This window comes from Callithrix jacchus, chromosome 8, assembly GCF_049354715.1.
Source record: "Callithrix jacchus isolate 240 chromosome 8, calJac240_pri, whole genome shotgun sequence".
Taxonomy (NCBI): domain Eukaryota; kingdom Metazoa; phylum Chordata; class Mammalia; order Primates; family Cebidae; genus Callithrix; species Callithrix jacchus.
In genome coordinates, this window is record NC_133509.1 from 60,782,283 (window position 1) to 60,801,595 (window position 19,313).

General features: G+C 31.2%; 1 protein-coding gene across 5 annotated transcripts in view; it reads right to left on the bottom strand.

Moving 5' to 3' along the window:
* NOVA1 (NOVA alternative splicing regulator 1) overlaps positions 1–19,313 on the bottom strand; it is a 137,351-nt gene that overhangs the window by 22,780 nt on the left and 95,258 nt on the right. For 2 of the 5 annotated variants that reach the window (XM_002753695.7, XM_009005859.5), the window contains exons 3-4: positions 11,675–11,841; positions 4,084–4,155 (exon numbers count right to left, since the gene is read on the bottom strand). In XM_002753695.7, coding sequence (XP_002753741.1) covers positions 4,084–4,155; positions 11,675–11,841 — 239 coding nt within the window. Of the gene's footprint in view, positions 1–794; positions 2,291–4,083; positions 4,156–11,674; positions 11,842–19,313 lie in introns of those variants that run through there. The other 3 variants (XM_002753696.7, XM_035260247.3, XM_009005860.5) reach the window with 2 other exon arrangements.

The following is a 19,313-nucleotide window of genomic DNA, read 5'->3' on the forward strand; positions in this document are numbered from 1 at the left end:
AAGGCCCTGTGGAGAGGGTTATGTGGCAGGCCACTGTGGGTGGTCTCTAGAATCTGAGAGTTGCCTATAGCTAATAGCCAGTTTAAGTGTGGCCCTCAGCCAGACAGGTTAAAAAAAAACACACAAAAATTGAATGCTGCCAACAACAACCTGGATGAACTTGGAAGCACATTAGTCAAACCTCTAGATGAGAATGCAGCCCATCTGACACTGATTGCAGCCCTGTGATCACAAGCAAAGGGCTCAGCCTGCCTGGCTTAAGTCATGCCTGGGCTTTTGACCTACAGAAATTATAAGAAAATAAATGTGTGCTGCGCAATAGAAAATTAACTAATACAGGGTTGAAAAGAGAGGAGAACTTGTGAAATAGTCACCTAGAAAATAAGGTGAATGAACTTGTGAATGACAGAATTAAGAATCTATTTGAGACTTGTAGACATGAATTTAAAGTGAGACCAGTTATGTTTATTTATCTGCAACCAAAGTAAGAGTGCTATATACGAGTTACTTATTTTCATGTGTTTTATACATCTTGATAAATGTTTATTATATAATTTCAAACTTATCAGTAAATAAACAAATGTTTATAAACAAATATTTCTAAAATCATTTTTTTATGCTTTTCATGAAATTTCAGAAAAATTCCAGGAGAGCTAACAACAAGGACCCTAACGTTAAAACCAGAATTTAATTTTTGGTACCACTGATAGATTAGCAAAACCATTTTGTTGAATCTTAATGGAGTGACTAGGTAACCTAGTATTAATAACTTAGAATTGATTGAATGCTACTGATTCTGTTTTTTTAAGTTTTATTTGCAAGTTTAAACATGTTGCTTTAAAGAATTTGATCTCACTCACAGGTGGGTGTTGAACAATGAGAACATAGGGACTCAGGGAGAGGAGCATCACACACTGTGAGCAGTTGGGGTAGGCAGGGGAGCAACAGTGGGGGGTGGGAAGGGAGGGGAGGGTGGGGAGGGATAACGTGGGGAGAAATGCCAGATATAGTATGCACCCAAAGTTAAATCAATAAATTTAAAAAAAAAGAATTTGATCTATTTACTATATCTTTATATCTGCTTCATATTTAAAATTCCAAGTGTAGAAAAATAATCAAACTTGTATCTTACAATATGAAACACATGCACAGAAATACAAGTTGTAAAACTGTTACAACTTGTTACAACTTTCTAAAGACAAAACTCAAAAGCTTTAATAAGCCATTTACTTTATTATTTACTGTTAAAGAATAATCTTTATCATCACTTGACAGATGTTTAAGAAACTAAATAAACATAACCTAACGTTTATATGATGCTTATTACATTCAACCCACTGTTCTAAGAAGAGGTAACTGACATAAGAAAGGTTATACACTTTCTTAGGATACCCTATGATGAATTATTACTTGAATTTCACAGATTGGAAACTGAGACTTAAGGTAAGGCCCAAGACTGGAGAGCAATGGCATGGTGATGACTCACTGAAGCCTTGAACTCCTGGACTCAGGCAATTCTCCTCCTTCAGCCTCCACATAGCCAGGATTACGGGCAAGTGCCACCATATCCAGTTAATTTTTAAAATATATGTATTTTTAGAGACACGGTCTTGAGGCAAGCGATACTCCTGCCTCAGTTTTCCAAAGTGTTGAAATTACAAGTGGGAGCCACCATGCCTGGGCTTAACCATCATTTTATAAGGCTTCTTATATGACAGTCTTTCGCTTTTAAGGAGGAAATTATTATATAACAACATTGTAGTCAGAGTCTGTCAGTCTAACCTATGGAAATGTGTTAAGGGGTCTCAAGATTAAGAAAGTAAAATTCAGTATTTACTAAAACATGTCATCATTTTAAAAGGAATAAAAAATATTTTTAAATATTGGAAATGCAGCTCAAACTTAACTCCTTGTATTCAATTCCTCTGTGTTTTTTATTTTTGGTTTTCTGCATATTGACAATCCATTGTTCTTTTTATTACAATTAGCTTAAGATGGTCATATTAGAACCTATTTTCTTATCTTGGTTATACACTTTCAGATATAAGTCAGTATAGCAAAGCTAAATTAATTGAGACTATTGACAAGAAACAAATGAACAACAAAAAATACATTTCCTTCTGCCCTGCTACATGATTAGAATCTACTGGAACATACTGTTGGGGATAAAATAATTACAAACTATTAATAATATGAAAGATTGATGATTACAATTCTTTCAATGAATTATGGATTTTGTTTTGTTCTTCTCTTATATCTTGCTTCATGATATCCAGGAGATATTATGCTTCTTTGTACAAGAACAGAAGAAAACAGAGTATAAGTAACAGTGTAACAGAGTATAGTGGACAGAATATAAAATTACAAATGATTTATTATTTCAAAATAGGAAAATTTAGATTTGGCAGAGGTAAAGGTACTTTATCTAGAGAGTAAAAATACAATATTAGTAACTTAAATACATAATTCACCTTTAAAAACCATTTTATAAAGATTCTCATGCTCATATAAGAATAAATGAAAGAAAATACAAATTTAGATTCAAAGGCAAAATTAGTAAGAAGGTTTTCTTTTTTAGATCCAGGATTTTTTACTCTAAGAAAAATCATTAGTTTTATTTTTATTGTGGTAGTGTTTTTCATGTATACATTTGGAAAAGACAGAATGATAAAGTACAAAAGAAATATTAAAAACATAAAATCAGTTGTTTTCCTAAAAGGTTTTTATACTATATAATTAAAGCTCTGTAAAAGATAAGGTATGTGGAGTGAAAATGTAAGTATATTTTTAAACTTCATGCATTTGTAATACAAGCTTGGTTCTCACTTTATGTAGTACCATTTCCTTCAAAGAGAAGTGCTGGGTTTTATCACTGGAGATGTGTACTTTACTAACCAATTTATTGGGCCTAAAAATGTTTGCATTATAAACTACTTTTGTTTGAAGGGAACATTATTGCATAAAATGAACATCAAACCTGTAGTATAAAATATCATCCTAAATAAAAGTTTTGCTTCCAGTTATTATATTTAAATCTTTCTTCAAGTTGCAGAAGTATTAGGATCAATCAGCAAAATAGTTCTGATAGCCTTATATTAGATAATATGTAAAGGCCACATTTAATATATTTAGAAAATATAGCTCAAATTTAATAATTTGTTAGTCAACTATATGAAAAATACATTCAACAGATAAGCTTTTGTTTAATATTTAAATAAACCCATAAAGCCTTGTATTATTAAAAAAGCAAAAATATTAAAGTAACATTTCTCACCTAAATGAAGCTCAACTCAGACAAAATAAAAATGTGTTTAATAATTTTAATATATTATTCAACATTTGTCAAATTACAATATGATTCTGAATTACATAAATGTTTTAGATAATCTTCCTGTATTTTTCAAAAATAACTACATTTTTGAAGAATGACCTACAGATAGTATCAAAACAATCATAAAATCAACTAATAAAATATATTCTACTTGTAAAGTTTGTCAATCAATGGAAATGCTAGAATTTTTTTAAGTACTATGAAAACACCATCTCCTGAGTTGTTAAACATTAAAATTACCACAAATATCAATTTTCAGTTTCTTTTAGATTGCTAGAAATGCTTTTCATCAATAGTTTAAAGTTGTTTATACAGTAAGGCATGTCTCAAATAAAAAGCAAAGAAAATTGCATCCACTACTAAAGATATACCTTTGCTCAATTTATACATTTATTTTTAACATATATGATATCCTTAACTTACATATGAAGAATTCTAGGAAGATACAATAAGGGAGATTAAAAATACCAATTCAATGAATAGTCTTCAGAGCCCCATTGGGAAGTCACAATTTTCAGGAAAAAAAAATTCTAGTAGTTTAATATCTGAATATAGTTTTTGTTATCTAAAATTAAAACTGCATATAAAATTTTAGAAATAATTGATATTTCTTTCTTAGGTTATTTGGAATCTGATTATGGTGCATATATGTGAATGAACGAATAAATCCTTAACCCACCATTATCTTTTTCTCCAGTTTGCAGGCAATCACCCGTGAAAAGTATGGTGTAGATGACAGGATGATACTGTACCTGATTAGCTCTGGAGGTGGTCATGGGATCAGATGGAGAGGACTTGGTGGTAGTTGGGGAAGATGGCAATGTCTGGGAAACAAAGCAGTTCAGGAGCAAATCAACCTTTATAAGCCTTAAACTGATTATTTAAATAAAACAAAATAAAATAAAATGTAATATAACGAGAACAAAATCCTATGAACAAATTTTTCTCCTACTCATTTGGATTTAATGGATTTTAAGATCAATTAAGTAACTAATGCATGTAAACATGCATGCATAAGCATGTAAAAATAAATTCATGACTTGAAATCATGATGGTGATTAATAAAAATTCACATGAGTACTAAAAGTATCCTGACCATATTCATGAATAGTAGTTTCATTTCTTTCCCTCTTGCTTTCTGGGGAAAAGAGATGTTAAAAAAAAATTTCAAGAAGTTCAATGAATAAAACCAAAAGAGTCACTTTCCTATCAATGAATACAGTCGGAGATTTGAAGAAGTGGTGAAATGAAGTTTACTTTGGCATAAAAGTATCCACCTACTTAATATGTTGAACATCACCAACAAGTTGATTCCACATGAATTTAGGGATCCATACTTAAAAGCAATTAAATTTGAAGTTCTGAGTTCTTAATATCATATTATCTTCTAAAATATTAATTTTTAATAAATTTAGGGCCCGTCTGAAAATGTAAACATTAACCTCATATTAATAAACAGGTAACTAAAAGCAGTCTTAAAAATTATCATAATATTTTTAGCAATTTTCCTAAAGAGTAAATTTAATATAGATGAAGACCATATATATATTGTAGCATCATCAACTGTTTTAAAAATAAACACAAAAATCTTAGGAATCATATTTATTGTTCACTTCACTTCTAAACATATACACTTACTAAACATATATGTTGTATAAGGCCATCTACACATGTTGAACAATTCATTAAGATATTTTTTAAAGTTCTTATGTCTGATAGAAAAACCTTAAAGTGTAAGATGTTAAGAATTTTTTTAAGTGTCATATGTTTACTAAGCAAAATAGCATTGCTTATGTTACATCCTCAATAGATAAAATTTCTAAACGGGTGAAATGGGATGGGTTTTTATACTAAAAATACAACTGTATATGGACATTATATTGTATATTAATATATATTTGTCAAAATTACTCAGATATGAGCAAAAGCATAACTTTAAAGGTTCAGCAGTGAAAGGAAAAGCAGAATTACTTGAAGTAATATTTTTGTATTTAATATTTCAAAAGTTATTTGGGTACAAAAAAGTCATTAAGAGAAAAAAAAGATTAAGAAATTCCCAGGCTTCTGGTTAACTCACTGCCCTCCAACAACAAAATAAGACTGGTTTCATACCATGTTTTATATAGTCCACTCCTCAAATAATTCCTGATTCTTTTAAAGTTAAAACCTAATACTTCTAGGAAACCTAGACCTAATAGTGAGTCAAACCAAGATTTTTACCAAATCATATAAAAAAGGAGGTAGGTGAGCTACCATAATCAGTAAATCCTCAAAATTTTTAAAGTTTTCAATCTTTCATTTTCTATTTTTGATTTTTATGATTAATTCTTGCTATTTCTCAAGAGAAATTTTATTTTCAATCATTAAAAATCTCCCTAATGTTTTATTTCCCACGCAATACTTTGCTGAGACATGTGCTAATGACTCCATGCTACTATTTGCTCTATGAATTGATAGTAAAGGTTTAATTTTTCTACAACTGGTTACAAGTGTTACTACAGAGGATACCTAGGAGGAGTTATCATACATGTAAAAATCTGTTTGGTACTAATCTCAGATTAATAATGAGGCTGGTGACTAAATACATGTTAAATAAATCTGGAGGTCATTTCTCCCAATATAGGTTAGAATCCATGTTGATTAATCTATAAGATGCACAATTCTATGTATGTTGAGTACTTCTACTTCCATTAGAAGAACTATCTAATGGAAAATCATTCTGAAGTATTATTAAGTTTAATATGACCTTCATCTTGTCTTGGATACAAAGTCTCAACAAGGTCTTAATTGCAAAGAACTATGTAGAAAAAGTTTAATCACAAATTAAACTTTTAATAAATATAAAAATTAAATATTAAATGGCTCAGAATTTGTAATCACTTAGATTAATATGATCTTCTGTCAATTTTTATTGCCTTTCTTTTTGCTTAGCATACATATGAAATATTGAACATGCATTAATAATTAATATAACTCACATTCATAAAAATTGTCCTTAATAATTGTGATACTGTTTCTTTGCCACAGGAATAAAATCAACGATTTTAAACTTCTAGACAATATCAATGTGCTTTAGATAATTAAGGTTTTGGTTGGTAAACATCATAATCTGTTAAGAGGTTACATGTTAATATATTAATAGACAAGTAAAAATTATGTAAGTTTGGGTTTCAAGTTGTAAAACTTGAAATGTCACAGCAAACTGTCTCTAAATATATTTTTTAAAGTCTTAAAATAATGAAAATGTAATGAAATAAAGATGTGATGAGTTTTTCAACTATTAGTCTTATAAATATTTTTAAGCACAAAAGGACACCTGCTTTGTAAGTTCAATTTACAACAATAAAAATATTCTGGAAAATTTCATTTCAGTTGATTTTTTTAAATACTAGGAAAAAAATGTTCTCATAAATAGGTAAATGTAAATATGTTAAAGTAATACTTGTAATGTAAATGATTATTAAGTTAATGGAACCAGTATGATAATTGTTCTCAATCATATAGATAAAACTATATAGATTTCTATATAGATTTCTTATGATAAAAACAATAAGAAATATTTAAATGTACAATATAAATGTACAAACTGTTTATTTCCTTAATATTTTATTTTATTATTATCATTATTATTTTATAGAGACAGTGTCTCGCTTTGTTGCCCAAGCTGGTCTCAAACTCCTGGCTTCAAGCAGTCCTCTGCCTTGGCCTCCTAAAATGCTGAGATTATTGTCAAGAACCACTGCACTTGGCCTGTCCCTTAACATTTTATAAATAAACTTTTACATCCATTTACTGTGCAGAGTTAATTAAAGTTCAGTAGTTTCATGTTAAATACGCTTTAGTGAAATTTCTGATATACATCATGAATATGTAATTAACTGAATATCCACATAATATTATATATTGATATAATAGTTAGAACAAAGTACACATTCCTACAATATTTTTTAACATTTTTCAAATAATGAATATGAAGGACAGAGTCATTTTTAGCACCATTTTCTCTTTCAAATGGAAAAGCATAATATATTTTTTCTCTATATTATTTGAATGGCTATTTAAGAATTCTTTAAACACTGAAGGGTGAAAATACTTATTGCAGAAAAATTATTAACAATTTAAAACCATGGACCTTTTGAAATGTAGTTTTTTTTTTTTAAATCAAGAATTTAACTATAGGTAATTAAATGTAGATATAACTAGGCTTTTGGAAATAAGTACAAGGTTATTACAAATTATGAGATGATTCTTGTTAACAAATGACAGTTTTGCTGGGCCAGAGAATATTATTAATAAACACTGTAATAAACAGGGCTTGCTTTCAAGCTAGTCTGAAGTAATAGACTGTCAAGAATCTCTGATATTTTATAGCAAAGTGAAAATAGCAATGAACAACAAATATCAATTGTAATTCAAGATGTATTACTAGTGAAGTAACATTACTGAGGTAATCACCTTCCTAAACCCCTACTTTGAGTTCTGTTAAATAAATCTGTATACTGTACCATTTAAAAATGAATGAAATATTTAAATATGTAACTGTAATCTTCAGCTTTTAATTTCTGACAAATATTCTCCTCTTTTTCCAACGTTTGAACTGTCTTGCAGCATCTGAACTAGTCAATTCACAGTTCTCTTTTCCTATGAATAGCTGTATCTACAAGCTCCCTAAGAGTCTGTCTCGATTTTTAGTGCAAGACAGAACAAACTGCATTAGTGATTTCTTCTTCTTCTTTTTTTCCCCACAACCTTCCAGATTAATTAAAAGGGCTCCTTAGAAAAATATTAGGCAAATCTGTATTGCACAGGATGTCCCTTGACCAGACATCCAAGGTTTCTCATTATCTGGCTCCAAATCATCTATCTAACATTAATTCCCTCTCAATTCCAACATAAATGTTCCACTTCTGCCAACAGTCTCCTTACTATTCAACAAATATGATATCCTTTTCCCCAAATTCATATTGTTTCACCTTCCAAAAAAAAGTATTTTTCTTTCTTCTTCTCTAATTAGCTTATTCCTGTACATTCTTCAAGGTCCAGTCAAGTTTTCACCTATTTACAAGATTATTAACTGTCACTCTAGCCTGTATTTCTTTTACAGGCCTTGGAATTATTTAATTAATTAATTAACTTTGAGACAGAGTGTCGCTCTTGTTGCCCAGGCTGGAGTGCAATGGCATGATCTTGGCTCACGGCAACCTCCGCTTCCCAGGTTCAAGAAATTCTCCTACCTCAGCCTCCCCAGAAGCTGTGATTACAGGAATGCTTCACCACGCCTGGCTAATTTTGTATTTTTAGTAGAGCAGGGGTTTCTCCATGTTGGTCAGGTTGGTCTTGAACTCCCAACCTCAGGTAATCCACCCACCGGGGCCTCCCAAAGTGTTAGGATTACAGGCATGAGGGAACACACCTGGCCAGGCCTCTGAATTTTTATAGCATATTGTTTCCATTGTAGTTTTGGTATATAAACACAATTTTACATTTCTATAAGTCATTTTAAGTACTTATTCTCACAAACTGGTCTGCAAGGGCTACAATTTAGTTTATTTTGCTCGTTACTAAGAAGGCATTTAATAAATTCATAATTATTCATGTCCATGAATAATGAACAAATTAACAAGTGCTATTTTTGTCAATTTGTCATGATGACAGTAAAGTTCTTTGGGTTAAATGAAATATTTTTTATATCTTACTTTGATCCTTTAAAATACAAGAGAATCTTTAAACATCCATAACCACTTCTTTCCTGATGTAGCTTTTAGAAAAAAACACATATATGAATTAAGAATTAAATATTCCACAAAAGCTAATATGTCAAGTTATATTTAAGGCTGTTGTGCTGAATTTCATTATTCTACTATATGAAAGACCTGAGAGACCAGTAGGTACTACTTTCTCAAGAAACTACACTTGTTCGAGAACACCCTCAAGTCAATAAGGGCAGTTTTCAATTGGGTAAAATATCTGGTTCATTCAATTTACTTAGTTTAAAACATACAAAAGCATCATACAAAATGTATTTCAATCTATTCCACTGCAAAATTTTAGACATAATTATTTTATACTGAATAACAGCATAATTTTTCAGAAATAAAATTATGGTCCTTTATATACTTATTATTCAGAGATTAATCCAGCAAAGAGTACTACATTGGTAAAACTGGATACCTAGAAAGCCAGAGAACCCAAACTTAGAGCAAAAGATCTGACTGATTTATAATATTTTGGAAATACCTTTCACCACTTTACTAGATTTTTTAAGTAAAATTTTTAACTTTTATAATATAAAGAAAATATGTAAGTGTTAAATACAATGTTCTGTTATATTTAGTGTTGTCTTTTTAATAAATCCTTTTAAATGACATACTGTCACATACATTACCGATTACATAAAAATATTAAATAACCAACAATAGTTTTAATTCCATGAATACCTACAAGGCTCACAAATGGATGCAAATACACAAAAGCAAATAAATCACTATTATTTTTATGCTTAACTTGAATTCGAATAACATTATCCAAAAAAGGAAAATAAAAATAAAGCAAATAATTTAAAATCCTACTCTTTATAAATCTGTACTGGCACTGGATATATGATAGCCTGTAAATCTCATACTGCCATGTAGAAAATTGGAATTTTAACAATGATTTATAGACCATTATTTGGTGGTATATTTGTTTTTATAAAAAATAATAAAAATTTGTATCATTGTCCTAAACATATTCTCAATGGTATCATACTACTAAATTTTATGTTTTAAAAAAAAAATCAAGATGTTGGCTTCTATCCCTAAATGTCTGAACGTTCTCAGAAAAATTGCAAAAGAAAAGGAGGAACTTACAAAATGGATTAAGGCAGAAAGCCAACAGAACTTATACTTCAGTGCTTATTCTGTAAACTCTTAGCCCCAGATGATTTTAACCCAAGTCTTTAACTATACTCCTACTTTTAAACTCTGGAAAAAGTGACAGTATTACTTTATTCGGTCTTCAAACTATTCTTTGTATTCACTGAGGGTAGAAAAAATAAACACAACTATAAATGGCTGTGAAAAATAAAATATCCACTGATACAACTTTAAAATATTTATATTCTTCCATATATGTATTAAGGGATACTTCTTTTAAGACTTATAAAGGGTATACAAACTGAACCATCTGACATTGATAAAGAGTATAATATGAATATTTTTGTATAGAATAACAACTACCTACTCATGATTTAAACATAAAGGGATTTTTTAAAGTTATTAGTAGAAAATTGGACATTAGTCTATAATTTGAAAATATATTGCCTAATTATCAATTTCTATATTTATTTCATTAGTCAACATTATATTTATCTATATATTGGTAAAATTATAATCGATTCATAACACTGTTCAGTATATTTTTTCAATTCAGAAACATGAAATTAATAAGACTTTGAGCTACATTTCAAATTTATTACAATGAACATGAATATTCTATAAATTATTCTGTGAATTAATGACTAATACATTTCTTTTGAAGCCATAGTCTGTGATAGTAAAATTAAGCCACAAATTAAGATACTAATAATAAAAGGGCAAAGTAGAAACAGTAATTATGAACATAATCAAATAAATATATAGATGTAAAGAGTCTGTGGTGGAATCCACCTTATTTAACATGAAATAGTATCATTTTCCCCCTACATCATGTCAGCCATTACTCAATCTTAAAAACTCACATCGGTTTTTCCCAAGTAAAATTGTTTTTACAAAAAATCCAATACATTAAATATAAACAATGGCCCTTTATGACATATATTTAAATACTACATAAGGTACACAAAACACAACAACTGATTTGTAACAAAGGACTGTATGGTAGATACATAAATTTACTATATACATTTTTTTGATAAAAAATGTAGAACATGACAATAAAATTAACAAAACAGGATCCTCTATGCATAACTATCCTGAAAACTACACGTATCACTAAAAATAGGGTTATTAGAAATTTTGAATGTATCATTTCAATACTTATACTTTGTTTAAAAAGTGATATAATTTTAAATAGATTCAATTCCTATAAATTAAATTTGTATCTATAAATTTAAAAAGGGCACAAAGAGTCACATAAGTGCTCCTCAATGTAACACTAATAAATGAATAATTCAATTACTCAATAAATTAATTAATCAATCTAAGGATGACACCTTGATAGTCTTTAAATAAATAAATGAAAACTCTGGTAAGTTTTATGTATGGTTAAAATAAAAGTTTTATGCTAAGACTTTAAGGCTTCTTTTGTAAAGAACTTACACTATGCCGTAGATATTTCTCTTTGATTTCTCAACTAAACACTCACTTGTTTGATGCGATCTGGATTAACGGTGGTCTGGGGTTGTAGAATGCTGACTGGTTCTGTCTTAGCCACATTTTGGGGCATTTCTCGAATTTTTTCTGCAATGAATCCATGAACTGCATTCAGTGCTTCAACTGTTCCCTGGATCAAGCACACTCGCTCAGTAGTACCTGTGGATAAAAGACTGATTTTTAGAAAGTATTCCATATTTAGCATTTAAAAATAAACTATGAAAAAGAATATTATAATGCCAAAAAATAATGTAAACTGTAGAACTCTAATTTAAAACATTTAATTGAACCACACGTAACATATACATGTCTCTTCTCATGATTCCTTTTGTAAATTCTTTTTTGGTTATTTTAGTCTCAAAAAGGGCATTTGGATTCCAGCAGAATCAGAGGTCCAGAGTTGTGAACATATCACTGATTTATTCACATAACAAATACTTAATGAGTACTTATAAAAGAACTTAGGGTTAGAAACTGGTAACAAGCCAATAAAGATGTATAAATCCAGTTTTCAAAGAGCTTCCTCTTCAGGGGAAAAAAACAGACATAAAACCAGATAATTGTAAGCATTACAATCTGAAAATAACGGAGGTAACAACATAGATAGAGTTGTTACATCACTTATCACACTCTTCCTTTAATCGTAACAACACTCATTACCTGATATTTTACGTTTATTTTTTACTTTTTCACTAGAATGTGAGCTCTAGGTGGAATGTAAATTTGTTTTGTTTTGTGCTGTAGTATCCTCAACGTTTACAATAGCTTCTGGCACATAATGAGTACACTGTAAATATTTGTTGGATAAATGAATCAGTGCTGTCTATATTAATGATATAATCTTAAAAAGACAGAATATTAGGATTAAACATGAAATTTAGATTAGTTTATGAAAGTTGAAATTCGTAATTAATAAAGACATTATTAATAGTATTTGTTTCATATCTAGTGAATAAAATAAAAATATATGATGCAAGACGAGACTAAGGTAAAATTGGTTATGTATAATACACAGGTCTTATCACCTATTTCATACTTTACAGTTATACATTAAGGCAATAAAAATTAATTAGATTTTCAGGCTTATTGCAGAAGCCTGGTATTCAACTGTAATCTTCTCAGTGACCTAACACAACATATGAACTCGCTTCAAAGAAATAAGTATTTCTTTTCTAAACAGTTGTTAAAAATACCAAAAGAATGGGATTTTAAAATTTGTAAAAGATTTTTTGAATTAATGGAAACATTTTCAATTACCTGACATATTTCCTTTTGGTGCTACTGCTTCAAAATTCCAAGATACTTTGCAAAATGTTTTAAAATACATTCTAAAGGGCAAATTTGTGAAACTACAAATATTTAAAAAGTCATAAGGAGTTTATACTGCTTTAAAGATTCTGACACACAGACCTATTTTCTAGTAGTTTTGAATTTAAAATAATACTAAAAGAATATCATTAATACTTGTAGAAAACAGAATTAGATTATAGGAATTAGAAGGAGAAATAAAAGAAAAAATTATAGTGATATACCTAAATTGTCATGTTTAAACAATAAAAATTCAAATCTATAAAAATTTAACTTTGCTGGATTTTACAAAATATTTCCACAGAGAGTACCAATAGCTTTCATTTGTAAAGGTGGATAAAGCCTGAAAAATACAATGTGATTCTGTGGATTTAATTTTTCCAGTTTCTCTTAATCAGCTTTTCTCATTCTTGTCTATCTTGATGTATATATTCTGGTTCCTGTATAAAATGATCTAGTTGATGGGAATACTCTAGGGAGTCTTTAAAGGTTGTATTAAGTGTCCAATAAATGCCTAGAAAGAATAGGAACTGATCAATGTAGCTAATACAGTGTTCTTATCCAAATCAGCAGACAATACAAAACATAGATCAGATTACATTCTTATTTTTGGAGAAAACTACAGTGTGCTCTTTTGTGAATGCCAAAACAGTCTAATTTAAATATAGATTGATTTAAAAAAAAAAAAAGAAAGAAAGAAACAAAACATGTCACTAAATAACTAAAGAGATTATAAATCTATGTTGTCATTAAAATTCTGATAATACATACCATGTCAGACCACACAGTAACCCCTATACTTTTCAGATTATATAGACTAACAGATAGTAGTGGAAATTACTGAGCCACAAAGAAATATGATTGTCTAAAGCTAAATTTCACATGCCGACACTCGTGGGACACTTGAAAATAGTTCATAGGTTCACAACTGCAGCATATATTGTTTCAGAATTAAATTACATATTTGCATTAGAACTATGGACATTAAAAAAGGAAAGAAAAAAGGAGATTTTCTATCTACCACTCAGAAATGCCATAATCCTCAGAAGAGATGCTGTCATATTCTTCTACTGAACTTAAGGCCTTTCCACTCAGAAAACACAAAACCATAATTTTTAGGAAAAAGTCACAAAAAAAGGAGATTGTCAGGTATATGACCAAATTATGTTTAAAAGAATGAGCCTATAAATCATAAAAGTTGCTGGTTTGTAATTTTAAAGGCTATTAGCTCAATTAGCGTCTAACTAAACTGCCCATTATTTATCATTTTACTTAACAATAGCATTTACTTCTCTTTGAAGGAAACTAGCAACAAGAGATGAAGACCAGTTACATAACAGTACATGCCTATATTTTGTATAAGATAGAGGTATATAAGACACCATTAATTAATTAACTAATTTTTTCAGACAGAGTCTCATTTTGTCACTTAGGCTGGAGAGTGATCTTGGCTCACTGCAGCCTTGACCACCTGGGCTCAAGAGTGATCCTCATGCCTCAGCCCTCCAAGCAGCTGGGACTTCAGGCAGGCACCACCATGCCTTGCTGATTTTTTGTATTTTTTGTAGAGACAGGGTTTTGACATGTGGCATAGGCTGGTCCTGAGCTCAAGCAATTCACCCACTTCGGCTTCCCAAAGTGCTAGGATTACAGGTGTAAGCCACTGTGCCCAGCCTGAGACCATTAATTCAAAACCGCACTTTTAAGAAATCACAAAAAGTGTAATAAGAAGGGGCAATGTCAAATACAGGCAGTGTTATTTGTAATGACTTTAAGTTTTGATTTAATATACAATACATCAAATGCCAAAAATGCACAGGTTTCTAAAATTACATACGATTACCAGTTTGAATAGCAAAGTTTTCATAGAAATTTAATCTAATACATTCTGTGCTACTCAGTTTCCTTAACTCACTTATTCAGTTCCTGTTTCTATCTAAGGTGATCCATCACTTATGCACTGGGCTCCCAGCCCTCTTACCTTGACAGAGGTAGAAAATTGACAGAGTTAGAAAATTACTCTTTTGCAAACCTAATGACAAAATTAAGTTGGTAAAGATCATAAATGGATGAAATCATTAGATGAAAGGTTAATATAAAATTTTCAATAAAAATATCAGGTATTACCAATTGACTTTAATGATCAACCTTAGCATGATAAGTATGAAAACCAAACATATGCTTTTTTATGTGATGTAATATAAAGCACACAGAACCAACTATCAAGTATGTACTCAAAAGTAGCTGAACCTAAATCTAATCAAACATTTAGCTCTACATTATAGATTAATACTGAAAACAGAAAAATAAATGATACCGTAAGGAAGCTGAGACACAAAAATTGTTTATAAGACAACTGATGCAGCTTCATCAATAAAGAAGAGACAACTCTCTGGACAAAACAAGGCTTAAAATATATTAAGAATAAATGTAAATCAGAATTTGGTTGGATGCAAAATCAAACAATTTTCATTTGACACATAATTGAAGCGATCTCAAAGACAGAGTATGAGATAGTATCAAATAATTACTGTTAACTTTTTTTTTTTTTTTTTTTTGCCAATCAGTTTGAGCTTATGAGGTTGCTCAGGTTAGCCTTGAACTGATGACCTCACCTTCGCGAGCGCCATGACCTCCGGCGGGAGCCACTTTGGACCCCAATTACTGTTAACTTTAACATGTGAGATTATGGCATCAGTTTACATTAGAAAGCGTCATTTTTTTTCTTTTTTGAGATGCATACTGAAAAATGTACAGGTTAAATGTGACTGAACTTGCATCAAAATATTTCTGCAACAACAAAAAAGGAGTAAACTTTTTTGGCATGACAAATCTTGATACTCTGATAAGATAAAGGTATAAACAAATGCATTAAATTATTTTATATATGCTGAAAATTTTCATTTAAAAACATTTAAAAGTTCTCATATGCCTGCCTTGGCATTTATATGAGCCTATAAATTTAACTGAAGGCAAGGCTTGCATTTGTAGAAATTTCAAGGAGTGAATTATTTAACTCAGTGAATGATCAATGAATAGCATACCATTGCTGCATATATCAAATAAATGTAGAATCAGGATAAAGAATTTTGACTGTTTAACTTGGTGGGAGAAGGAATACAGGAGTAGACTGTAGTTAGAAAAACAAGAGAAATTTATGTAATCTATTATTAAAAAGTATTATATTATTAATATTAATAGCGATTACTTTGTATACAGTTTTATGATATTAATAGAAAAATGGCAATTTAAAAATTGTACATATAATGAGGCAAGTGGATCACTTGTAGTCGGGAGTTTGAGACCAGCCTGGCCTATACAGTGAGACTCCATCTTTACTGAAAAATTTTTGCATTTTTAGTGGTGCACACCTGTAGTTCGTTCCAGCTACTTGGGAGGCTGAGGATGGAGAATCACTTGCATCTGGGAGGCAAAGGTTATAGTGAGCTGAGGTCATGCCACTGCACTCCAGCCTGGGTGACAGAGTGAGACTCTGTCTCAAAAATAAATAAATAAATAAATATTGTGGTACATACAAAACTGGTCCTTCTACCCATCTTTAGATGTGCAATTCAGTGATATTAATTAAATTAAAATGTTGTACATACACTCCCACTATCTATATTCAAAAGTTTTTCATTATCACAAACTGTAACTATAAACATTAAGAAATAAATTCTGATCCCTTCCTTCCTATATCCCCCAGTAACCTCTAATCTACTTTTTTGTCTCTAGAAATTTGCCTGTTCTAGATATTTTGTGTAAATAGAATCATACAATATCTGTCCTGTGTCTGGTTTATTTTACTTAGGATAATGTTTTCAAGGTTCACTGATGTAGCATGTCTCAAAAATTCATTACCTTATTACAGCTCCACAATATTCTTTCACATCTTATATACCACATTTTCTCTATCCATTAACCTGTTGGTGGACACTCAGGTTGTTTACACCTTTTGGCTGTTGTGAATACTGCTGCAATGAAACCTGGTATACAAGTATCTGCTTCAGTGCTTATTCTCAATTATTCTATGTAGAAACTTAGGAGTGGAATTGCTGGCTAATATGGTAATTCCAGCCTTTTGAGAAACAGATACACTGCTTTCCACAGCCGCGGGACTATTTTACATCCCCACCAACAGTGTAAAAGGGTTCCAATATCTCTACGTCTTACCCAACATTTATTATTATTATTATTTTCTTTTTGAGACAGAGTCTCACTCTGTCACCAGGCGCCAGGCTGGAGTGCAGTGGCACAAACTCGGCTTACTGCAACCTCCACCTCGTGGGTTCAAGCAATTCTCCTGTCTCAGCCTCCCAAGTAGCTGGGACTACAGGTGTGCGCCACCATTCCCAGCTAATTTTTTTTGTATTTTTAGTAGAGACGGGGTTTCATCATGTTGGCCAGGATGGTCTCGATCTCTTGACTTCGTGATCCGACCACCTCGGCCTCCCAAAGTGCTGAAATTACAGCTATGAGCCACCACACCTGGCCTATTATTTTTTAAACAACAACCACCGTAATTGGTGTGAAGTGCTATCTTGGGGTTTCAATTTGCATTTTACTAGTGACTAATAATGTTGAACATTCTTGCATGTGCTTATTGTACATTTGTATATTTTCTTTAGAGAAATATCTGTTCACTCATTTGCACATTTTTTAACCAGTGTCTTTTTTTGTGTGTGTGTATGAGATAGGGTCTCACTGTGTTGCCCAACTAGAGTGCAGTGGCACAATCATAGCTTACTGCAGACACAAAATCCTGGACACAAGCAATCCTTCTGGCTCAGCCCTGAGCAGCTGAACTACAGGTGCACACCACCACATTTGGCTAATTTTTTTAATGTTTTTTTTTTTTTTTTTTTTTTTTTTTTTAGATGGGGTCTTGCTATGTTGTCCAAGCTGGTCTCCAACTTCAAGGCTCAAGTGATCCAGCTGACTTGACCTCCTAATGTGCTGGGATTACCAGCATGAGACACTGGGGTTTTCTTTTATTTGTTGAGATTAAGAGTTGTTTATATATTCTGGATATTAAAATCATTGTATAAATTATTTTCAAATATTTTCTCCCATTCTGTAGGTTGTCTTTGATAATGTCCTTTGGCAATGGACCTTAATGATGTCCTTTGATGAACAGAAGTTTAAAAATTTTAAGTCCAATTTATTTTTTGCTCCCATTTTTGTTACTGAAGAATCAATTCCCAAATCCAAGGTCATGAAGAATTATTTCTACATTTCCTTCTACAGTTTTTTTTTTTTTTTTTTTTTTTTTTTGAGACGGAGTTTCGCTCTTGTTACCCAGGCTGGAGTGCAATGGCGCAATCTCGGCTCACCGCAACCTCCGCCTCCTGGGTTCAGGCAATTCTCCTGCCTCAGCCTCCTGAGTAGCTGGGATTACAGGCATGTGCCACAATGCCCAGCTAATTTTTTGTATTTTTAGTAGAGACGGGTTTTCACCACGTTGACCAGGATGGTCTCCATCTCTTGACCTCGTGATCCACCCGCCTCGGCCTCCCAAAGTGCTGGGATTACAGGCTTGAGCCACCGCGCCCGGTCCTACAGTTTTATGATTTTAGCTCTTATATTTAGGTTGTTGATCTATTTTGAATTAATTTTGATATTTTAATATGATATGAGGAGGGTTCTAGCTCCACCCTTTTGCATGTGGAAATCCAGGTGGCCCCGCAACAGTTGTTGAAGAGACCATTCTGTTCCCATTGAATGAACTTGATACCCTTGTCAAAAATCAATTGGCGACAGTTAAGTGGAATTATTTCTAGACTCCATTAATTATTGTCTATCCTCACATCAGTACCAGACTCTTTTGGTTACTGTTATCTTTGCAGTAAGTTTTGAAATCAGGAAGTGTGAGTCCTCAACTATGTGCTTTTTCAATATTGTTTTGTCTATTCTGGGAACTTTGCCATTCCATATGCATTTTGAGAATCAGGCTTCCCATTTGTATAAAAAAAACCTCTTAGTATTTTGATAGCAATTAAGTTGAATCTGTACAGGGCAATACTGACATTTTAACAATATTAAGCGTACTCACCCATGAAATGGGATGCCTTTCCATTTAGTTAGGTCTTCAGTTTTGTGCCTCCTTGTTTAAATTTGTTCCCAGGTATTTTACTATTTTAGATGCTATTGTAAATTAAATTTATTTCTTGATTTCCTTTTCGGACTGTTCACTGTGGTGTATAGAAACACACTAATTTTTGTTTGTCCTTGTATCCTAAAACTTGCTTAATATATTATCTCTAGGGGCTTTCTTGTTGATTCTCTGGAGTTTTCTACACATAGGAACATGTCATCTGCAAATA